This window comes from Selaginella moellendorffii, unplaced genomic scaffold, assembly GCF_000143415.4.
Source record: "Selaginella moellendorffii unplaced genomic scaffold, v1.0 SELMOscaffold_63, whole genome shotgun sequence".
Taxonomy (NCBI): domain Eukaryota; kingdom Viridiplantae; phylum Streptophyta; class Lycopodiopsida; order Selaginellales; family Selaginellaceae; genus Selaginella; species Selaginella moellendorffii.
In genome coordinates, this window is record NW_003314324.1 from 993,310 (window position 1) to 1,009,501 (window position 16,192).

The following is a 16,192-nucleotide window of genomic DNA, read 5'->3' on the forward strand; positions in this document are numbered from 1 at the left end:
TTTTTAAATGGCAAAGCACACGAGAGAAGATTAAAGAAAATGGCCAGTGGGACTGACTGGAAGAACATGCATCTCATCAGAGATAGAAAGTTACACCTCAATTTAAAATTTATTTATTTTTACACAAACATTAAACAGTAACATAATGTGGGATGATATCTTTTGATGGGCAGACAACACAAAACTTGCAATAAATTAAAAGAATCCTCCACTACACAGAGAGGTGGCATGGTATCCATCCAAACCGAGGATCTCCTGTGCAAATCCTACAGGCTCAAACGATACCTTACGCTCTCACTCTCTCCAGGCTCCCAAATTTTTACACTAGACCTCTACACTACACTCACCAACAAAGCAAGAAATAAAGAAAGAAAGAGAGAGAAGGAGAGATAGGTAACTTACATCCTCCCTTTGAAGAAGAAGAAAGCTCGAGTGTGTGTGGCTCCCCAAAAATTTACACGCTGCTTCCAGGTGCGGTGGTGCGGTAACTGGCGACTCTGATCTTGGCCCGCTCACCGCTCGCCGCATTTATGTACACGAAAACGAAGCTCTCGAGCGGATTCAAGGAGCTCCGCCAGTGAGGGAAGGTGAATGATCCCTCGCCCGCGTCGCTGCTGCTGCTGCTGCTAGTGCTGCTAGTGCTCCTGCTAGTGCTGCTGCTGCTACTGGATGTACGCGTCAATCCCCAATACTGGCCCTCTTGAAGCCGATTGATTTGGAGAACGATGGCTTTTACTGTCCGCCTCCTCGATGTGTTCTTCACTGTCACCTCGTACTTGTACTGGACCTGGCCTTCCAAAGTCCACGAGCCCACCAGCCTTTGCCGGATGGACAGCACTGATTTCACGCCACCTTTTAGTGGAGAAAAGCAAACGCACGGAGTAAGTATACGATGTTAAAAGAGAGTGGACTCTCTTTACGAACAGAAGCTTACGTGGTATCGTCTTTAAAGCCGTTCTTACTGCTCCCACCAACGACGTCTTTGAGGCCTTGAGCTCTGCGAAACCAAAGAGAAAATGTAAGTTCTCGAGCACTCACTCACTCTAGCCGTAAGAAAGAGAGATAGATTCCTGCCTGGGAGTTTGGATTGCTGGTAGCGGTGGTCTTGTAGCAATCTGGCCAGGATGCCGATAAGCGGCCCAGTGTTATACGTCGCGGGCTCGGTCTGCTCGAAGTTGTATCTCTCGTCGGCGAAGTTATCGTACAGGTCGGGGCCGCCAACGAGCGCGCCAATGAGGACGTTTGGGTCGCTCATCTTGCGCAGATACCAGCTGCTGTAGCCGCCCCGGCAGCTGACAAAGGCATTGTCGACTTTGATGGACACGATGGACGATGCCCGGTGGTGGACCTGGCGGGGATAGTTCTGACCGAAACCGATGAGGTAGCTCGTTGCTCTTGGATTGTCTCCCAGGATGTAGTCCACCTGGGGCAGCATATAACAGACTCGCATTAAAAACTTGGTCGAGGGGTTCTTCAAGAAGGGAATTGGACTAACCTGGGACTTTGCGAGTGCTAGAAGCTCACTGGAGTCGGAGCTCTGCCTGGGGCATTGCAGTTGCTGGGGTGACGACGCGAGGTAGTCAGAGTACACAGTTAACAAGAAAGATGCAGTTACAACGTACTGCATGTTGTTCCAAGATCTCACGTACATCAATCCGCCTGAGAGAGACAAAGAAATTAAAGAGCAATGGTCAGTCAGAGCCAGAGGGTGTACAAACTTGGAAGAAAAAAAACATGGGTCCAAAAAAAAGAAAAAAAAAAACGAAGAAAACCTCACCAGGCGTTCTTGGCAGGTGAAAGCCGTTATTTTTCTGAAGAGCAGCACAAAGGAAGAATTGTGCCTTGGATTGAAACAGCTCCAGCGTTGGAATGTGTCGTGGAGAAGCTCGTCCTTGCATGAGAATCTGCAGCTCATGAATAAGCCATGTTCAATAGCCAGTTAAAAAATGCTACCTTCGATGCAAGAACTTGAACTCCTGGATACTTCACGTCCCAGGAGAACTCCATAAGCCCCCAGATTGTGCCCCCCAACGCTCCGCCGTTATCGACAGCGTAATCGAGATACTGTTCATCCCCAGTCGCTTCGTAAAGCCACAGGGACGCCCACAGAAGTTCATCCTGGAAAAGACCAGTTACCAGAATATCTCAGTCACCAGCTGTTACTGAGACGTGAAGAGCTTACCGCATAGCCACTCTTGGAAGTGTAAAAATTTTGCGCGAGGCGGATGCTGCTGTCGTACTTCCCGCGATACTTGTCCGCGAATTCAAACAGCTGGTAAGACACCAAAATCGAAGGAACAGGGAAGTGAGTACCGAGTATACAAAGAAAGCGCGAAACAGGAACAAAACAATGAAATGCCAGCCATGGGTGATAAGCGCTCCAGACCGACGAAAAGACAAGAATGACGAAAACAGAGGCGAAAACGAGGAGATACCAGCAAGGGGATATAGAGAGGTGACCTGTTTGGAATGTTCTACGAGCAGATCTGAGTAAGCCGGGTCAGAGCTACGCAACGCGATAGATGCCGCGGCCATTGCTGCGGCCGTTTCGCCCGCAAGATCGGATCCAGGGTTGCTGGTGTCGATCTTGTAAGCACGGCGCGAAGTGGTCATGTCTTCTGGCCGCTGCCAGCAACCATGGTCGTTCAGGCCATCGCCCACCTACAAAATCGAGAACTTTGGGTAAGAACACGAATCCACATTCACCAAAGAAAAGCGATTAAAGTGAAAGATTTTAAGAATGTGAGCTCTAAAAATCTTAGCTACTGGCTAGTCTTTGAAAGAGAGGGGTTCTATACCTGGCCCCACAGCTCGAATGGCGCAGTGTGAGCTTTGAGGAAGTAATCGGTGCCCCATTTGATGGCTTCTTTCGCGAATCCCATCTGCCCGGCGCCATCGATCTGCTTGCCATACTCGATGGCGCTCCAAGACAGCATTGTGATCGTGAAGGCCATTGGGAGGCCAAACTTGACATTGTCGCCGGCGTCGTAGTAGCCGCCGACTAGATCAACCTGGGCAAAGAAAGAAAGAACGAGGGGTGTGAGAAACCCGGGCAAAATATTTCGACGATCGAGCAAGAAAGAAGCGCTTACGCCCTGGGATTTGCCGTCGTCGAGCGCCGAATCCCCCCGCCAAGACGCCCGCTGGCTCGGCGGCAGCCTCCCGGATCGCTGCGCCTCGTAATACAAGAACGTCTTGCCCAGCGCATCCGAGTAATCGAACGCCAGCGCCGATTCGAGCAATGCAGCTACCAGAACCGCGCCCAGGCACGCGCAAATCGATGCATTCCTCCTCGACATCACTCCGCCGGCACGAAATTTCTGGAAATTTCCGCTCACACCTGCGAAATCTCTCACAGATGCACGCGCCAGGCGCCAGAATATCACTGCACACGCCCGGATCGACAGCAAAACGATCGATAACGGGCAATGCTGGAAGAATCAGGGCAAAGAAAGATCGATCTAAAGCTATAGTATCAAGAACCCTAAAAACACGACGATCGTGGAATGGTGTATAGAAGTAGCAGCAGTGGCTAGCTAACAGCTTCAGCCGACAACAATTTCCTTTCCATCTATCTTTCGTTCTTTTTTTACTGTGCGTGCTGGTTAGCCGTTAGAGGACAATGCTGCGGTAACTTTCTCTTTTCCCTCTCCAGTGACGGGTAGTTAGCCGTTGCGAGGGCGTGCGATACGACAATGAAGAAAATGTTTTGACCGGCAGATCCATCCGGGGTTAAACTTTATTTGGCGATTGACTTTGGGTAAAATAGACAAGTCTGGAGAACTTATGGTGACCACGACGAAAGAAGGAAACTGTTGCATTTGCTAGCCATGTGAGGGGTTCCAGGTATCGCATGTGCCGGGCGCCAATAAAATAGAATATCTCAGTGATGACTGGTGAATCTAAGTGCGGATATTCTTTATTTTGTAAACAGTATAATATTTTGCTTTAATTGGTTAATTTAATATTATGCAAATAATTAAAAATCAAAGTTGTGAATATACAATTAACCCAAAAACGTTAGCTTATATATAGAAGCGAGTGGTCCAGATTGCAACCAATCAAATAACTATTAAAATCCTATAACAGTATATAGCATTACTCACCATCCTCTTCTTTAAGAAGGATAAAAAGTAATTAAAATTCTTTGATTGATGGGATTTAAAGGAACATTAAGAGGAAGTATTGATAGTGCTATTTATTTTTTATCCCTTTGTATGAAGTGTTTTAGTTATTGTATATATACAATTTTTGGAGGATTGTTATGTTAAATGTTTTGTTGAACCTTATAAACTTCTGGTACAACTTGCTACAACACTTAATAAAGTCCCTTTCATTAAGCAAAGAACCTTTTTTATAAATTGATTAGGAAAATAAACTAACACTAGATTATCTATTTTATACTTTACATGTGGATGATAATAAGAGTTGTAATGTCATTGTTGTTCCACTTGTATGCAACTAAAATGTTACCTCCCGTTAAACACCATCCTAATTCACTCTCTCTCTCTACTTACTTGGCAGTGATGTGGCATCATGCCTTCTTTTTATTTTTTCTCTAGCGCACTCCTCCCATCTATCACTACTATGCATTCTTGCCCGTGGCTCCTGCCCACCCACTCGCCTTCATGGCTCCTACTTGCACTCCCACCCCACATGTCTGCCCGTGCCCAGCATGTGCCCTAATTATTTCCACGTGGCCACAGCCCTAATACTTAGCCAAATTTCAATCAACACGCCCTCTTCCAATTGCCCCATAATTGACCTAAAAAACCTTCTTCCATGTGGTTAGTTGCCCTATCATTGATCTAAAAATATTTCTATTTCTTCTATGATCAAGCATGGTGGCAGCACATCAATTTTTAGAGGTAAGCAATCAATTCAACTTCATATTGATTCAAGAAAATCATTTAGGATCCCCCATAACTTGATAAGATGCAAGAATTCCATGAAAAGGATTATTGTTGTGTAGATGATTTAGATTGGAATTTGTCTAAATCATATGAAACTATAGCTCCTATTGTATATATATTACACAAGGATGTGAATAAGTTTCTACATGGTGAGAGGAGAAGGGGTGATGGAATGGATTTTCGGCGATTTTCAAACAAAAATTGTGATCTTGGAGATTTGAAACGACCCAAAAACACAAGATTTTTATTATTCATTAGGCATACTTTTTTAATAAAATATAATTACTAACTTTTTGATATAGATATCGGTGTGAATATCAAAAATAAGATGCTCGTGAAACATCCTCTATAGTTGCTAAATCTATACCAAAGTCAAAACATAGAAGTAAACCAAATCAAAGTTCTAGTAAGTGTGTAATTTTTTGGTCAAACAATTTTACAAATGGCCTAATTATGTGTTTAATTGTAGTAATTGCAGGTGATGCTAAGTCAAACTTTTGACCTTATCCTTGATATAGATTGATTGCAACACAATCATGTCTAACCTTATCCTTGGTATAGATTGGTTGCAATGCAATCATGCCAAATGTAACTTTGAAGCTTTTCCCCCTTATTTCATACTTCTTTATATTTTCCCCGGATAGAAAAAAGAGTAGCATAGTTTCACAGACAGGGTCACATGTGACTTTGTATTATTATAGAGAGCATTGTGATAAGAATGGAATTCTTTGTCATGGTCAACTTAACCTGATTGGAGCAAAGTCATTATTTCCTTAAAAGCTTTCAGCAGATATTCGATATTAGATGATTTATATGATCCACCAAGATTTCACATCAAATCAAATTTATAATGAGCATTATAGATTGTGAGAAGGAACAAGTCAGCTAGTGAACCTCCTTGTCGAGATGATTTTCTAACTATGTAGAATATTAACAATCTACATAGAAAGTATTTGCTTTCAACTTATCAATTATATGAGAATGATGTCCAAAGTGTACATATTTAGAAAAACACAAATCCTGATAAAGTATTTTTTTATCATGAAAGTGATCAAGGTAAAGATTGTTATAGTATTGAGATTCAAACAACTTGGCAACTGCAAAAGATGATAGACTTTGCAAATAATACTTTGTTCAGTTTTGATGCAACTTTTAGAACTAATTGCTACAAAGTAAAATTTTATTTATTTTTAAGTGAATAATATTTCATAATTTATAATTCCCATTATATATCATGCTTATTTTTCATTATCATGGAAATAATATTCCAATTGCATGGGTTTTAACTTTTAATGAGAAAGGAGAACATATGAAGGATTGGATAATAGCTTCAAAAAAATAATATTTATTAGAAATTTCAGATTGGAAACCATATATGATAGTGATTAATGATGCTGAAGTAGATATTAATGCTATAAAGTAATTAATTTGATATAATATAATATAATTTTTTTCTTTTATATAGAGCTATATTTTATTGTCAAATTCTATTATGTATTTGGCATGTAAGGAGGAATTGGCTCAAACTTGTTTTTTGTAATGTGAAATCTTGGGATAGTATGATGAAAATATGGAAACTTCTCAAAGATATTATGTATTATTTAATTTATGCAACTTTTCATGATGATAATATTATGCGAGCTGAGATTAAACAACTTATCAAACATTTTGAGGTGGATTTTCAAAATGAAGTAGCCTTTATCAAGTATTTTTAAAATGAATGGAAGGACAAAGTTAGTAAGTGAATCAATATTTTGATTTTTATAATTTATTTTGATTCATATTTGATAAATATGTGGGTTGTTGCTAAAAATTTCTCTCATACTAACAAAGCAACAAATAGTTTGATTGAGGCATTCCATGCAAATATAAAAGTTATACTCTCATTCGAAAAAAAATATGCTTGCAATCAAAAGACAAATTGGGTAGGTATTAGTTTACTAGGTATTGCAAAGATCATGGTTTTATTCGAAACCATGCATACGAAAAACTAATTGATGGTGCAATTGTTAAAACAAAAATTATTAACGACTCTCCAGTAAAATTTGATAAAGACAATACTCACAAATTTTGTGTATAATCCTCTTCAGATTCAACTATATAGTATCTTGTTGTTAGAGATGAAAGACACAGTGATTGAACTTTTTCTTCTCTGTAGGCAAGCAAAGGAAAGTTTTGCAAGTCTCAAGCAAAAGTTATTATGTTAAAATAAGGAGAGAAAATCAATTACACTACAATTAGTTATGAGGTTCAATCATCACAATTGTATTCAATTTTAGAACTTAGGTCAAATGACTTATTTTATCATCATCAAGATTTTAAAGCACAATTATTACATAAGTAATTCACTTATTAATTAAAATTTTGAAATACTTATAAAAATTTGAGCAAGCAATTATCTATCAAAATGTTTATTATGAGCAAGAAATTCAATTGGAGACTATATTAGAGGTAAACTAGCATATTTGATATACTAAAATATATGAATATTGAACAGGAAGATATCCATCAAAATCTATAGTATCAACAAGAAACTCAACTAAGGACTACTATAGAGGTAATTTACACTAAACAAATTTTAGATATTGATATAAAATTTAAGCAGGAAGATATCACTCCATCAAAAGTTATAAAAACGATATTATAGCAAACGATGATAGATATCTTACAAAATCTTCTTGATGAAGAAACTTTTTTATCTATGATTAACAATGATTTAGAAATGATACAAGAGAAGATTGCAACCTTTATAGCTAAACTTCATGTTATAAGGTCCTAGATTTAGACTTCCTAGGAAGTCACCCAACCCAATACTATTTAAACCTTCTCAATTTGGACTTTCCAGGCAAACCCAAGGACACTTAACCCCAAGTATCCCAAAACCCTTAACCGATTGGAAAAGGGGTTGCACTCTTATTCATTGTCAGGAATCCCCCAATTCTTGCCACATTCCTGACTCTCACCGGATTCCTGACCTGCAGACTACATTCCTTACTCTCGAAACACTTCCCTATTCCTGACTCTCGAAACACTTCCCTATTCCTGACTCTCGAAACACTTCCCTATTCCTGACTTTCTGATTTCCTGTATGATTCCTGAGTCTTGAGCCACATTCCTGATGATGATGTGGCGCCTCCTCGACCTCAGCTATATTTAGGCCGTCTTCAATCCAAGAGTGGTGGAGCTTCATCAACCTATAGTATATATAGGTTAGCCTTGTTTCATTTCTCCACAATCTGAATCAACGCTAGTTTAAGGCTTTTTCTTTGTTTCCACTAGCTTTTCTCTTTGTCTTTTGTATTTTCCAATCTTGATCTTGTTAGGGGTCTTGACAGTTTGATTCAGATTATGTTTTTTCATTTTTTGCTTTAGCTCATTTTGATTGTTTGACTACCTTTGCCTTTTTTCCCCCTTTTTCTTTCTTCTTGCCGATGGAGTCTCCAAGCCATCCTAATTTCTTTGCCGAAGTCCTTGCAAAAATCCAATCTGAGAATACTGAGCTGAAGGCAACCCTTCTTTGCATGCAGCAGAAGCTTGCTTCACTTTCGGCTCAAGGATCCAGCAAAGTTCCTAAACCGAAGGTGAGTTTCCCGATGAAATTTTCAGGCAAGTGTTCGGAGCTTTGCGGATTCTTGAACCAGATGGAGCTAATCTTCACACTTCAACATCAGCGGTACCCCACTCTCGAGTCTCAAATCGGCATGATTGGGACATTGCTCGAAGGTGCAGCTTTGTAATGGTTTTCTCCTCTTTTGGAGAAGAGCATAAAAAGGGTCGTGGTTCCAGAGCTGATGGATCTTCAATTGTTCAAAGAGAAGCTCGAAGCATGTTTTGGCGAGACAGATCGGGCTACTACCACAAAGATGAGACGTCTCTCTCAGGGGTCTCATCCTGCCTCGATCTACGCTGCAGAGTTCCAACTCCTTGCCTTGGACACTTAGTGGGATGAGTGGGCCTTGATTAACCAATTTCGTTTCGACCTCAACAATGGTGTCAAGGATTTGTTGCTCACTATGGAGGATCCCAAGGACCTATCAGACGCCATCAACAAAGCTGTTCGATGTGACAATCATCTCTTTGAACGTTGTCAGGAAAGTCGCCACATGCTTTATTTCGTTAAAGTGGAACTTTTCATTATCCCACTTATGGTGTGTGGCCACATGCCATTTTTATAACAACAATAAAAAATTAAAGTTTTAGCTTTATAATTTATAAATTAAAAACTTTTCATATGATTTTGTGTTATAATATTGTGAAATATAAAAAATAAATTAAAAAACTGATAGAAATATTAATAAATATTAATTAAGTACTAGGAAGTGGCATGTGGACACATGCTAATTAATGTCCCACTTTACTGAATAAGTTCCACTTTAACGAAATAAAGCATCCACGCCGCTGTTTTTCCGTCCCAAACTCAGGAATCCCAGCTTGAGTCTTCGGGGCATACTCCTGAACCTACTACTCTGGTCCCGATGGATATTTCTGGTACTCCCTGACTCATTAGAAGGAAGTTGAGTCCTGCTGAGAAGCAATGTCGAATATTTCATAATCTTTGCCTCTACTATGCTGATCCTAATCACAAAGCAGCTATGTGTCCCAAGAAGCCTCCCCGACTGCTTGAGTTCACTCTGCCTCAAAGTTCACCTCTGTTGCAGTCAGGAAACGACCCTGTCCAAACAGAGTAGAAACTGTCTGTTTAAACTCCCCGAATAAAAATCACTTTTCTTCTTTATCAAGCTCCTCACCACCTTTCATCAAAGCCACCACCAATTCCCGCAACTTCCGCGTCCCATGTCTCCTTTCTTTCACCGGACAATCAGGACTCAAGGCTCTGGTGCTATTGGACTCAGGTGCAACTTCCTGCTTCATGGACACGGACTTTGCTGCCCGACATCACGTTCCTCTTTCTACTACCATACGGGATTTGAGGGTTAAAGGCATCGGTGGGCATTTTGTGTTTCCATCTTCTGGACTTAGGGAAACATTGCCCGTTCGAGTACACATCGGGTCCACCATCACTAGTATCGCCTTCAACATCATCAACAGCAAGTCCTCCTTTATGGTGCTTGGTCTTCCTTGGTTCCAACTACATCAGCCTTAAATCTATTAGAAGGAATTACAACTCATCTCTCCCATATCACCATCTCCCACGGCTTCCCCTATTGTTCATCGAGTCCAAATCAGGAAAAGTTCCCTAAACTCAAATTGGGGTTCTGTTCCTGACTCTACGAAGTTTTCACCCTCTTCTTTTTCCTCTCTTCCATCTTACACTGGACAGTATCCTCATCTCATCATTTCATTTAGTCGTACGCCTCCTCCTATCTCCACAATAACTATGAAAGAACTCCTTCATGAAGAACCTATTTTCCTTTTTGCTTTGCATGTTTCTTCTGTTAGTCTTCCTGAGAAGTATCATTATTTTGGGGATATGTTTGACAATAAAAAAGCTAGTGTACTACCTATTCATTGGCCTTATAACTATCCCATTGATTTATAGGAAGGAGCATCACCTCCGTGGGGGCCTATCTATGAATTATCCCTGTCCAAGCTTAAGGCCCTCAAAGAGTATGTGGATGAGAACCTTGCCTCGGGGTACATTCAGCATTCGCAGTCCTCGGCTGGAGTGCCTGTCTTCTTTGTCAAGAAGAAGGATGGGAGTTTGCGGCTAGTCATCGACTACCGAGGTTTGAACAAGGTGACTATTTGAAATTGTTATCCACTGCCCCTGATCTTAGACCTGTTGGAACGCCTCGGCGGTGCCCGCTTCTTCACCAAGATTGACCTTTGTGGAGCATACAGCTTGATCCAGATCCGGCCTAGTGATGAATGGAAGACTGCGTTCTGAACCCGCTATAGCCACTTCGAGTACACTGTCATGCCATTTGGCTTGACAAATGCTCCAGCAATTTTCCAACACATAGTGAATGACGTCTTTCGGGAGTTCTTGATCAGATGGTTATGGTCTACCTCGATGACATCCTCATCTACTAAAAAAATCAAGAGGAGCATGATGAACATGTACGCAAGGTGCTGGCGAAGCTGCAAGAACACGGCCTATACGCGAAGCTTGAAAAATGTTCCTTCGATCAGCAGTCTGTGGAGTTCCTTGGGTACATTGTCACTCCTGAGGGTATCACAATGGATCCTACCAAAGTCAAGACTATTCTCGAATGGGAGCCTCCACAATCAATGTCGGATGTTCAGGTTTTCCTTGGCTTCGCCAACTTCTACCGCAAATTCATTGCTCACTACTCTAATATTGTCCTTCCTCTCACGCTTCTCACTCGCAAGGATGTTCCCTTCTTTTGGTCTATTGCTGCCCAGTAGGCCTTTGACACACTCAAAGCAGCCTTCAGTTCTACTCCCGTTTTGATCCATGCTGATTCCTCACAACCTTTCTTCATCAAGGCTAACACCTCCGACTTTGCCATCGGTGCTGTGTTGTCTCAACTTGGAGCAGATCAAGAACTTCATCTGGTTGCTTTCCATTCTCGAAAATTCCAGCCTGCGAAAATCAATTATGAAATCCACGACAAGGAGCTCCTTGCCATCATGGATTCCTTTGGAGAGTGGTGCCATTTCTTGGAGGGGGGGGGGCCATCAAACAACAGTCTAGACGGATCACAAAATTCTTGAGTACTTTTCCACTTCCCGAGTTTTGAGCCATTGTCAAGCAAGGTGGGCACAATCCCTGAGTCAGTTTGACTTTGTTATCAAGTACAGACCTGGAAAGCTTCAAGGCCCTCCTGATGCTCTTTCAAGGCGCTCCTATCTCAGTCTCAGGCCTGGGAATCCTGCCTTCGATCAACAGGATCAAGTTATCCTCAGTCCTGATCGGCTTCAAGTTATGGCAATTTCCCTGGCCCCTCAAGACTCCTCCTTGATGGATGCAATCAGAAACGATCTTCAATCTGATGATTTCGCCAGCAACATTTTCCCCCATCTTCAAGCTGGACACCCAGTGACTCCCGACTGCCGGCGATTTGATGAGTTCAAGTTCTTAGATGGCTTATTGTACCGTGGGGAGCAGCTTTACGTTCTTGAAGGTGATGCTCAAAGGTTGGTCTTGATAGCATGCCACAATAGCCCGACTGCTAGTCATTTCAGCATTGCAAAAACCTATGAGCTAGTTGCACTGGACTTTTGGTGGCCTCACATGGACGACTACATCAAAGCTTTTGTTACCTCCTGTGACACTTGCACCCAGAATAAGGTACCTCGCCACCTTCTTTCAGGTTTGCTTCATTCCCTCCCGGTCCCTTCAGGTCCTTGGGAATCCATCTCCATGGATTTCTTGAGTGATCTTCTGAGTTCTAGAGGCTTCAACAGCATTTTAGTTGTGGTGGATCGCTTCACAAAGATGGCGCACTTCTTGCTGTGTACCAAGGAGTTTTCGGGTGAGGACATGGCAAAATTGGTATTCAGGGAAATTTTCCGACTTCATGGGATTCCTACAGATGTGGTTTCAGATTAGGGGCCTCAGTTCATCTCTCATTTCTAGCAATGGTTTTTGCAGCTGCTTGGAGTGAAGGCCAACCTCTCTTCGGCATATCATCCTCAAACTAATGGACAGTCCGAGCGAACGATTCAGATGTTGGAACAATTCTTGAGATGCTTCATCAACTATCATCAGGATAACTGGTTCAATATCTTTCCCCTTGTTAAGTTCTTCTATAACAACTCTGTTCACTCCTCTCTTAGAATTTCCCCCTTCTTTGCGAACTCTAGCCGAAATCCCCGATTCAATCTCTCACTTCCTTCTCCATCTGAATCTTCTCGTTCAAATCCCTACTCTGAGGCATTTGTCTCCAACCTCTAGGAAATCCACAACTCCATCTCCTTGCACCTCCATAGTGCTCAAGAATCTCACAAAACATTTGCCAATGTCCATCGTCAGGATTGTCCCCCTTACAATATCGGGGATAAAGTCTGGCTCCTCAGGTGAAATATCTCCACCACCAGGCCCTGTCCAAAACTCGATTTCAAACGCCTCAATCCTTTCCCTATCATTGCCATCATTAATCCTGTCACTATTCACCTTGCACTTCCTTCCTCATATCAAATTCACCCTGTTTTTCACTCCTCTCTCCTTAAGCCTTATATTCCCAGTCCTATTCCAAATCGGGTCATTCCTCCGCCTCCACCAGTGCAGCTCAAGGATGGGTCTGAGTACGAGGTTCAAGACATCCTTGATTCCAAGATTTCACGGTCTAAACTCTACTATCTAGTCGACTGGAAGGGTTACGGACCTGAGGAACGCACTTGGGAACCTGCGGACAACCTGATTCATTCTCCTGACCTTGTTCAGGACTTCCACCGCTGCTATCCTTCACGTCCCAGTCCTCATTCTTTTTCTCCATCTCCCATCCCTCGCCGCTCATCTCATCCTCCTCTTCATTCTCGTTCACATCCTCGTTCCACTCATTCTTGAGGAGGGGGTGTTGTCAGGAATCCCCCAATTCTTGCCACATTCCTGACTCTTGCCAGATTCCTGACCTACAGACCACATTCCTGACTCTCGAAACACTTCCCTATTCCTGACTCTCTGATTTCCTGTACGATTCCTGAGTCTCGAGCCACATTCTTGATGATGATGTGGGGCCTCCTCAACCTCAGCTATATTTAGGCCATCTTCGATCCAAGAGTGGTGGAGCTTCATCAACCTATAGTATATATAGGTTAGCTTTGTTCCATTTCTCCACAATCTGAATCAACGCCAGTCTAAGGCCTCTTTTTTGTTTCCACTAGCTTTTCTCTTTGTCTTTTACATTTTTCAGTCTTGATCTTGTTGGGGTCTTGACATTCATGAGCCCTTTAACCAATTGGAAAAGGGGGTGCACTTTTATTCATGGCCCTTTTCTTCTATATTTGAACATCATGGATCATTTCTTAAGTTGCTTTGTTTGGTTTTTTACAATTTATCACACTTCCCTGCAAATTCATGCCCTCATGAACGGAAGTTGAGAGCCGCAACTCTCCCGAGAGCCCCACTCTCTTGACACCCTACCCCTCGGGTCGAGCTTAGTGGGAGCAAATTAAACTAGCCAGATGTCAATCAACATGTGTTGTGATTTCTTTAGCCAACTAACACACCCTACCCCTCGGGTCGAGCCCAGTGGGAGCAAATTGAACTAGCCAGATGTCAATCAACATGTGTTGTGGTTTCTTTAGCCAACCAACAGAGTCAAATGCAAGACTCCTTTGATACCAAATATAAGCTTCTAAATTTGGACTTCCCAGGAGGTCACCCAACCCAGTATTATTCAAACCCAAGGATGCTTAACTCTAAGTATCCTAAGACCCTTAACCGATTGGAAAAGGGGGTGCACTCTTATTCATGGGCCCTTTCTCTTAGATGAGTTGCCGGCATTCATGTTGTGTGACATGAGAACAAGTGTCTTGTTGGAGTAGAACAATAATGTCCAATCTAAATAAGAAAGTCAAATACTTGGAGTTAAAGAACCCCATAAGCATGTTGTCCCCATAAGACTAGCTAGTTGAGCAAATAGGAGAGAGGATTGACCAACATATGAACAATTGTTAGAGGATGTTCGGCCACTAAGCCTTCTAGAAGTTTTTGAAATGCAAATACAATTGTAGCATAGTACTCCATTTGAGATTTTGAAGTTTTTTTTGCTCCATATTACACCCAGTGAAATAAATCACAGAAAATGGTGGTTTTCTTTTCTTTCTGATCACTAAGAAAACACCATAACTAATGAATAGTAGAAGGTATGGCAATGTGAGACAGCTGCTCAACTTTTGGCCTGTATACTTCAATACCTTTATTGCTCACAAGGTGGCCTAGCAACTTCCCTTCTTGGACAAAGAACTGTCACTTACATCTAGATTCAGAGTGCAAAGTTAAATCATGGAACATGAATATCATGAGGCTTTGAAATGTGGTGGGAGCATTAACTAGGCCAAAAGGGAGGATGCAATATGCAAAGCTTCCCCAAGGAGTACAGAAACATGTCTTTAACTAATCCTCTGTAGTGATTTGAATATATTTGTAACTAGAAAACCCATCTATAGAGCTATATATATGTTTGTTAACAACCACATCCAAAATAGCATCAATGGAGTAGAACAGTAATCATAAATAGTAGCTTTGTTCAGTGCTCTAGAATCAACACAAACACATAAGTTTCTATTAGCTTTACATACCAGAATTATAGAAGAAATCCAATCAATGACCTCCATAGGATATGTAAAATTTGACTGTAGGAGTTGTTGGATTTGCTACTTGATGAGAGGTTCCAGGACCAGATTCAATCAACTACCAGACTGCTATACTAGTATAGCTTCTGGCTTAAGAAAAATATGATGCATTTTGACTGTTGGATTAACTCCCTTTCAATCCTTATAACTACAAGTGAAAACATTTGACCACTTGCAAAATAACACCTTAGCACCTACTGTTCACTGTTTGTAAGAGTGTTGCCAATAAAGATTGGCTGAGGCTCTAAGGTATTATCAGCTAGATCCAATTGAAGTAACTCTAGATGATCTGTTACGCCATCTGCTTGTACTTGAAGAATATCCATGAGAGAGATATTATCTAAGGGAGTAAGTTGTTCCTCTTCCAAAACCAAGTCTTGAACTAACATCTAGAGGCCCTGCTTTGTTAGTGCATTTGCCATTGCATTAGACTCCCTAGGTCTAGTGACAATATCCTAGCAATCCAACTCAGTGAGGAGTGATATCAGACTCCCATACAAATGTTGTAAGCAGTGATTAAGGACTTTATATGTGCCTAGTACTTATCAAACCAACAGCTGAGAATCTGATCTAGGGCTCAGCCAATGAACTGGATATTGTAAGGCTCTTTGAACCACCAACAACATTGCCTAATACTCCACATTGTTGGAGGAAGATGTAGAAACTACCATTGATATGGAGAAGAGTATGTCTCCAATAGGTGATACAAGGAAATCACAAATACCACCACAGTTCAATAATCAAGAAAACACCCCATTAGAAAATAATCTATATACTAGTGGCTCATTTGTATTTGAAACACTAGAAACAGTTGTATTAATGTAACTTGCAACTGTACTTGAGATTAGAGTGTCATTGGAGGCAACACAGCTATGAGAAACATCCACGACACTCGAAGTTGGTACGCTGGCTCCATATTGCACCTTCTCATCCTTGAAGTATTGTATCTTTCATCTCTTGAGTCTCATCAACCAGCAAAACTGACACCATTGTTGAACTGAAAATATCATTGTCAATTGGAACTAGTTTTGATGTCTGAAATCAACCCTTCCTAT

At 41.5% G+C, this 16,192-nt stretch overlaps 1 protein-coding gene across 2 annotated transcripts; it reads right to left on the reverse strand.

The window, feature by feature from the left end:
* Positions 1 to 168: 168 nt before the first annotated feature.
* LOC9644757 (endoglucanase 11) lies at positions 169 to 3,513 on the reverse strand. Of its 2 annotated transcripts, none has more exons than XM_024689735.1 (10): positions 3,093 to 3,513; positions 2,799 to 3,011; positions 2,461 to 2,661; positions 2,183 to 2,272; positions 1,954 to 2,118; positions 1,778 to 1,904; positions 1,496 to 1,659; positions 1,087 to 1,423; positions 935 to 1,000; positions 169 to 852 (listed from the first exon to the last, which is right to left on the reverse strand). In XM_024689735.1, the coding sequence occupies exons 1-10, from the start codon at positions 3,297 to 3,299 to the stop codon at positions 455 to 457; spliced, it is 1,968 nt and encodes a 655-aa protein (XP_024545503.1). In that variant the 5' UTR covers positions 3,300 to 3,513; the 3' UTR covers positions 169 to 454. The 2 variants fall into 2 exon arrangements, with proteins under 2 accessions (XP_024545503.1, XP_024545502.1); XM_024689734.1 differs by having other exon boundaries at positions 935 to 997; positions 1,075 to 1,423; positions 3,093 to 3,512.
* Between the last annotated feature and the right edge of the window lie 12,679 nt (positions 3,514 to 16,192).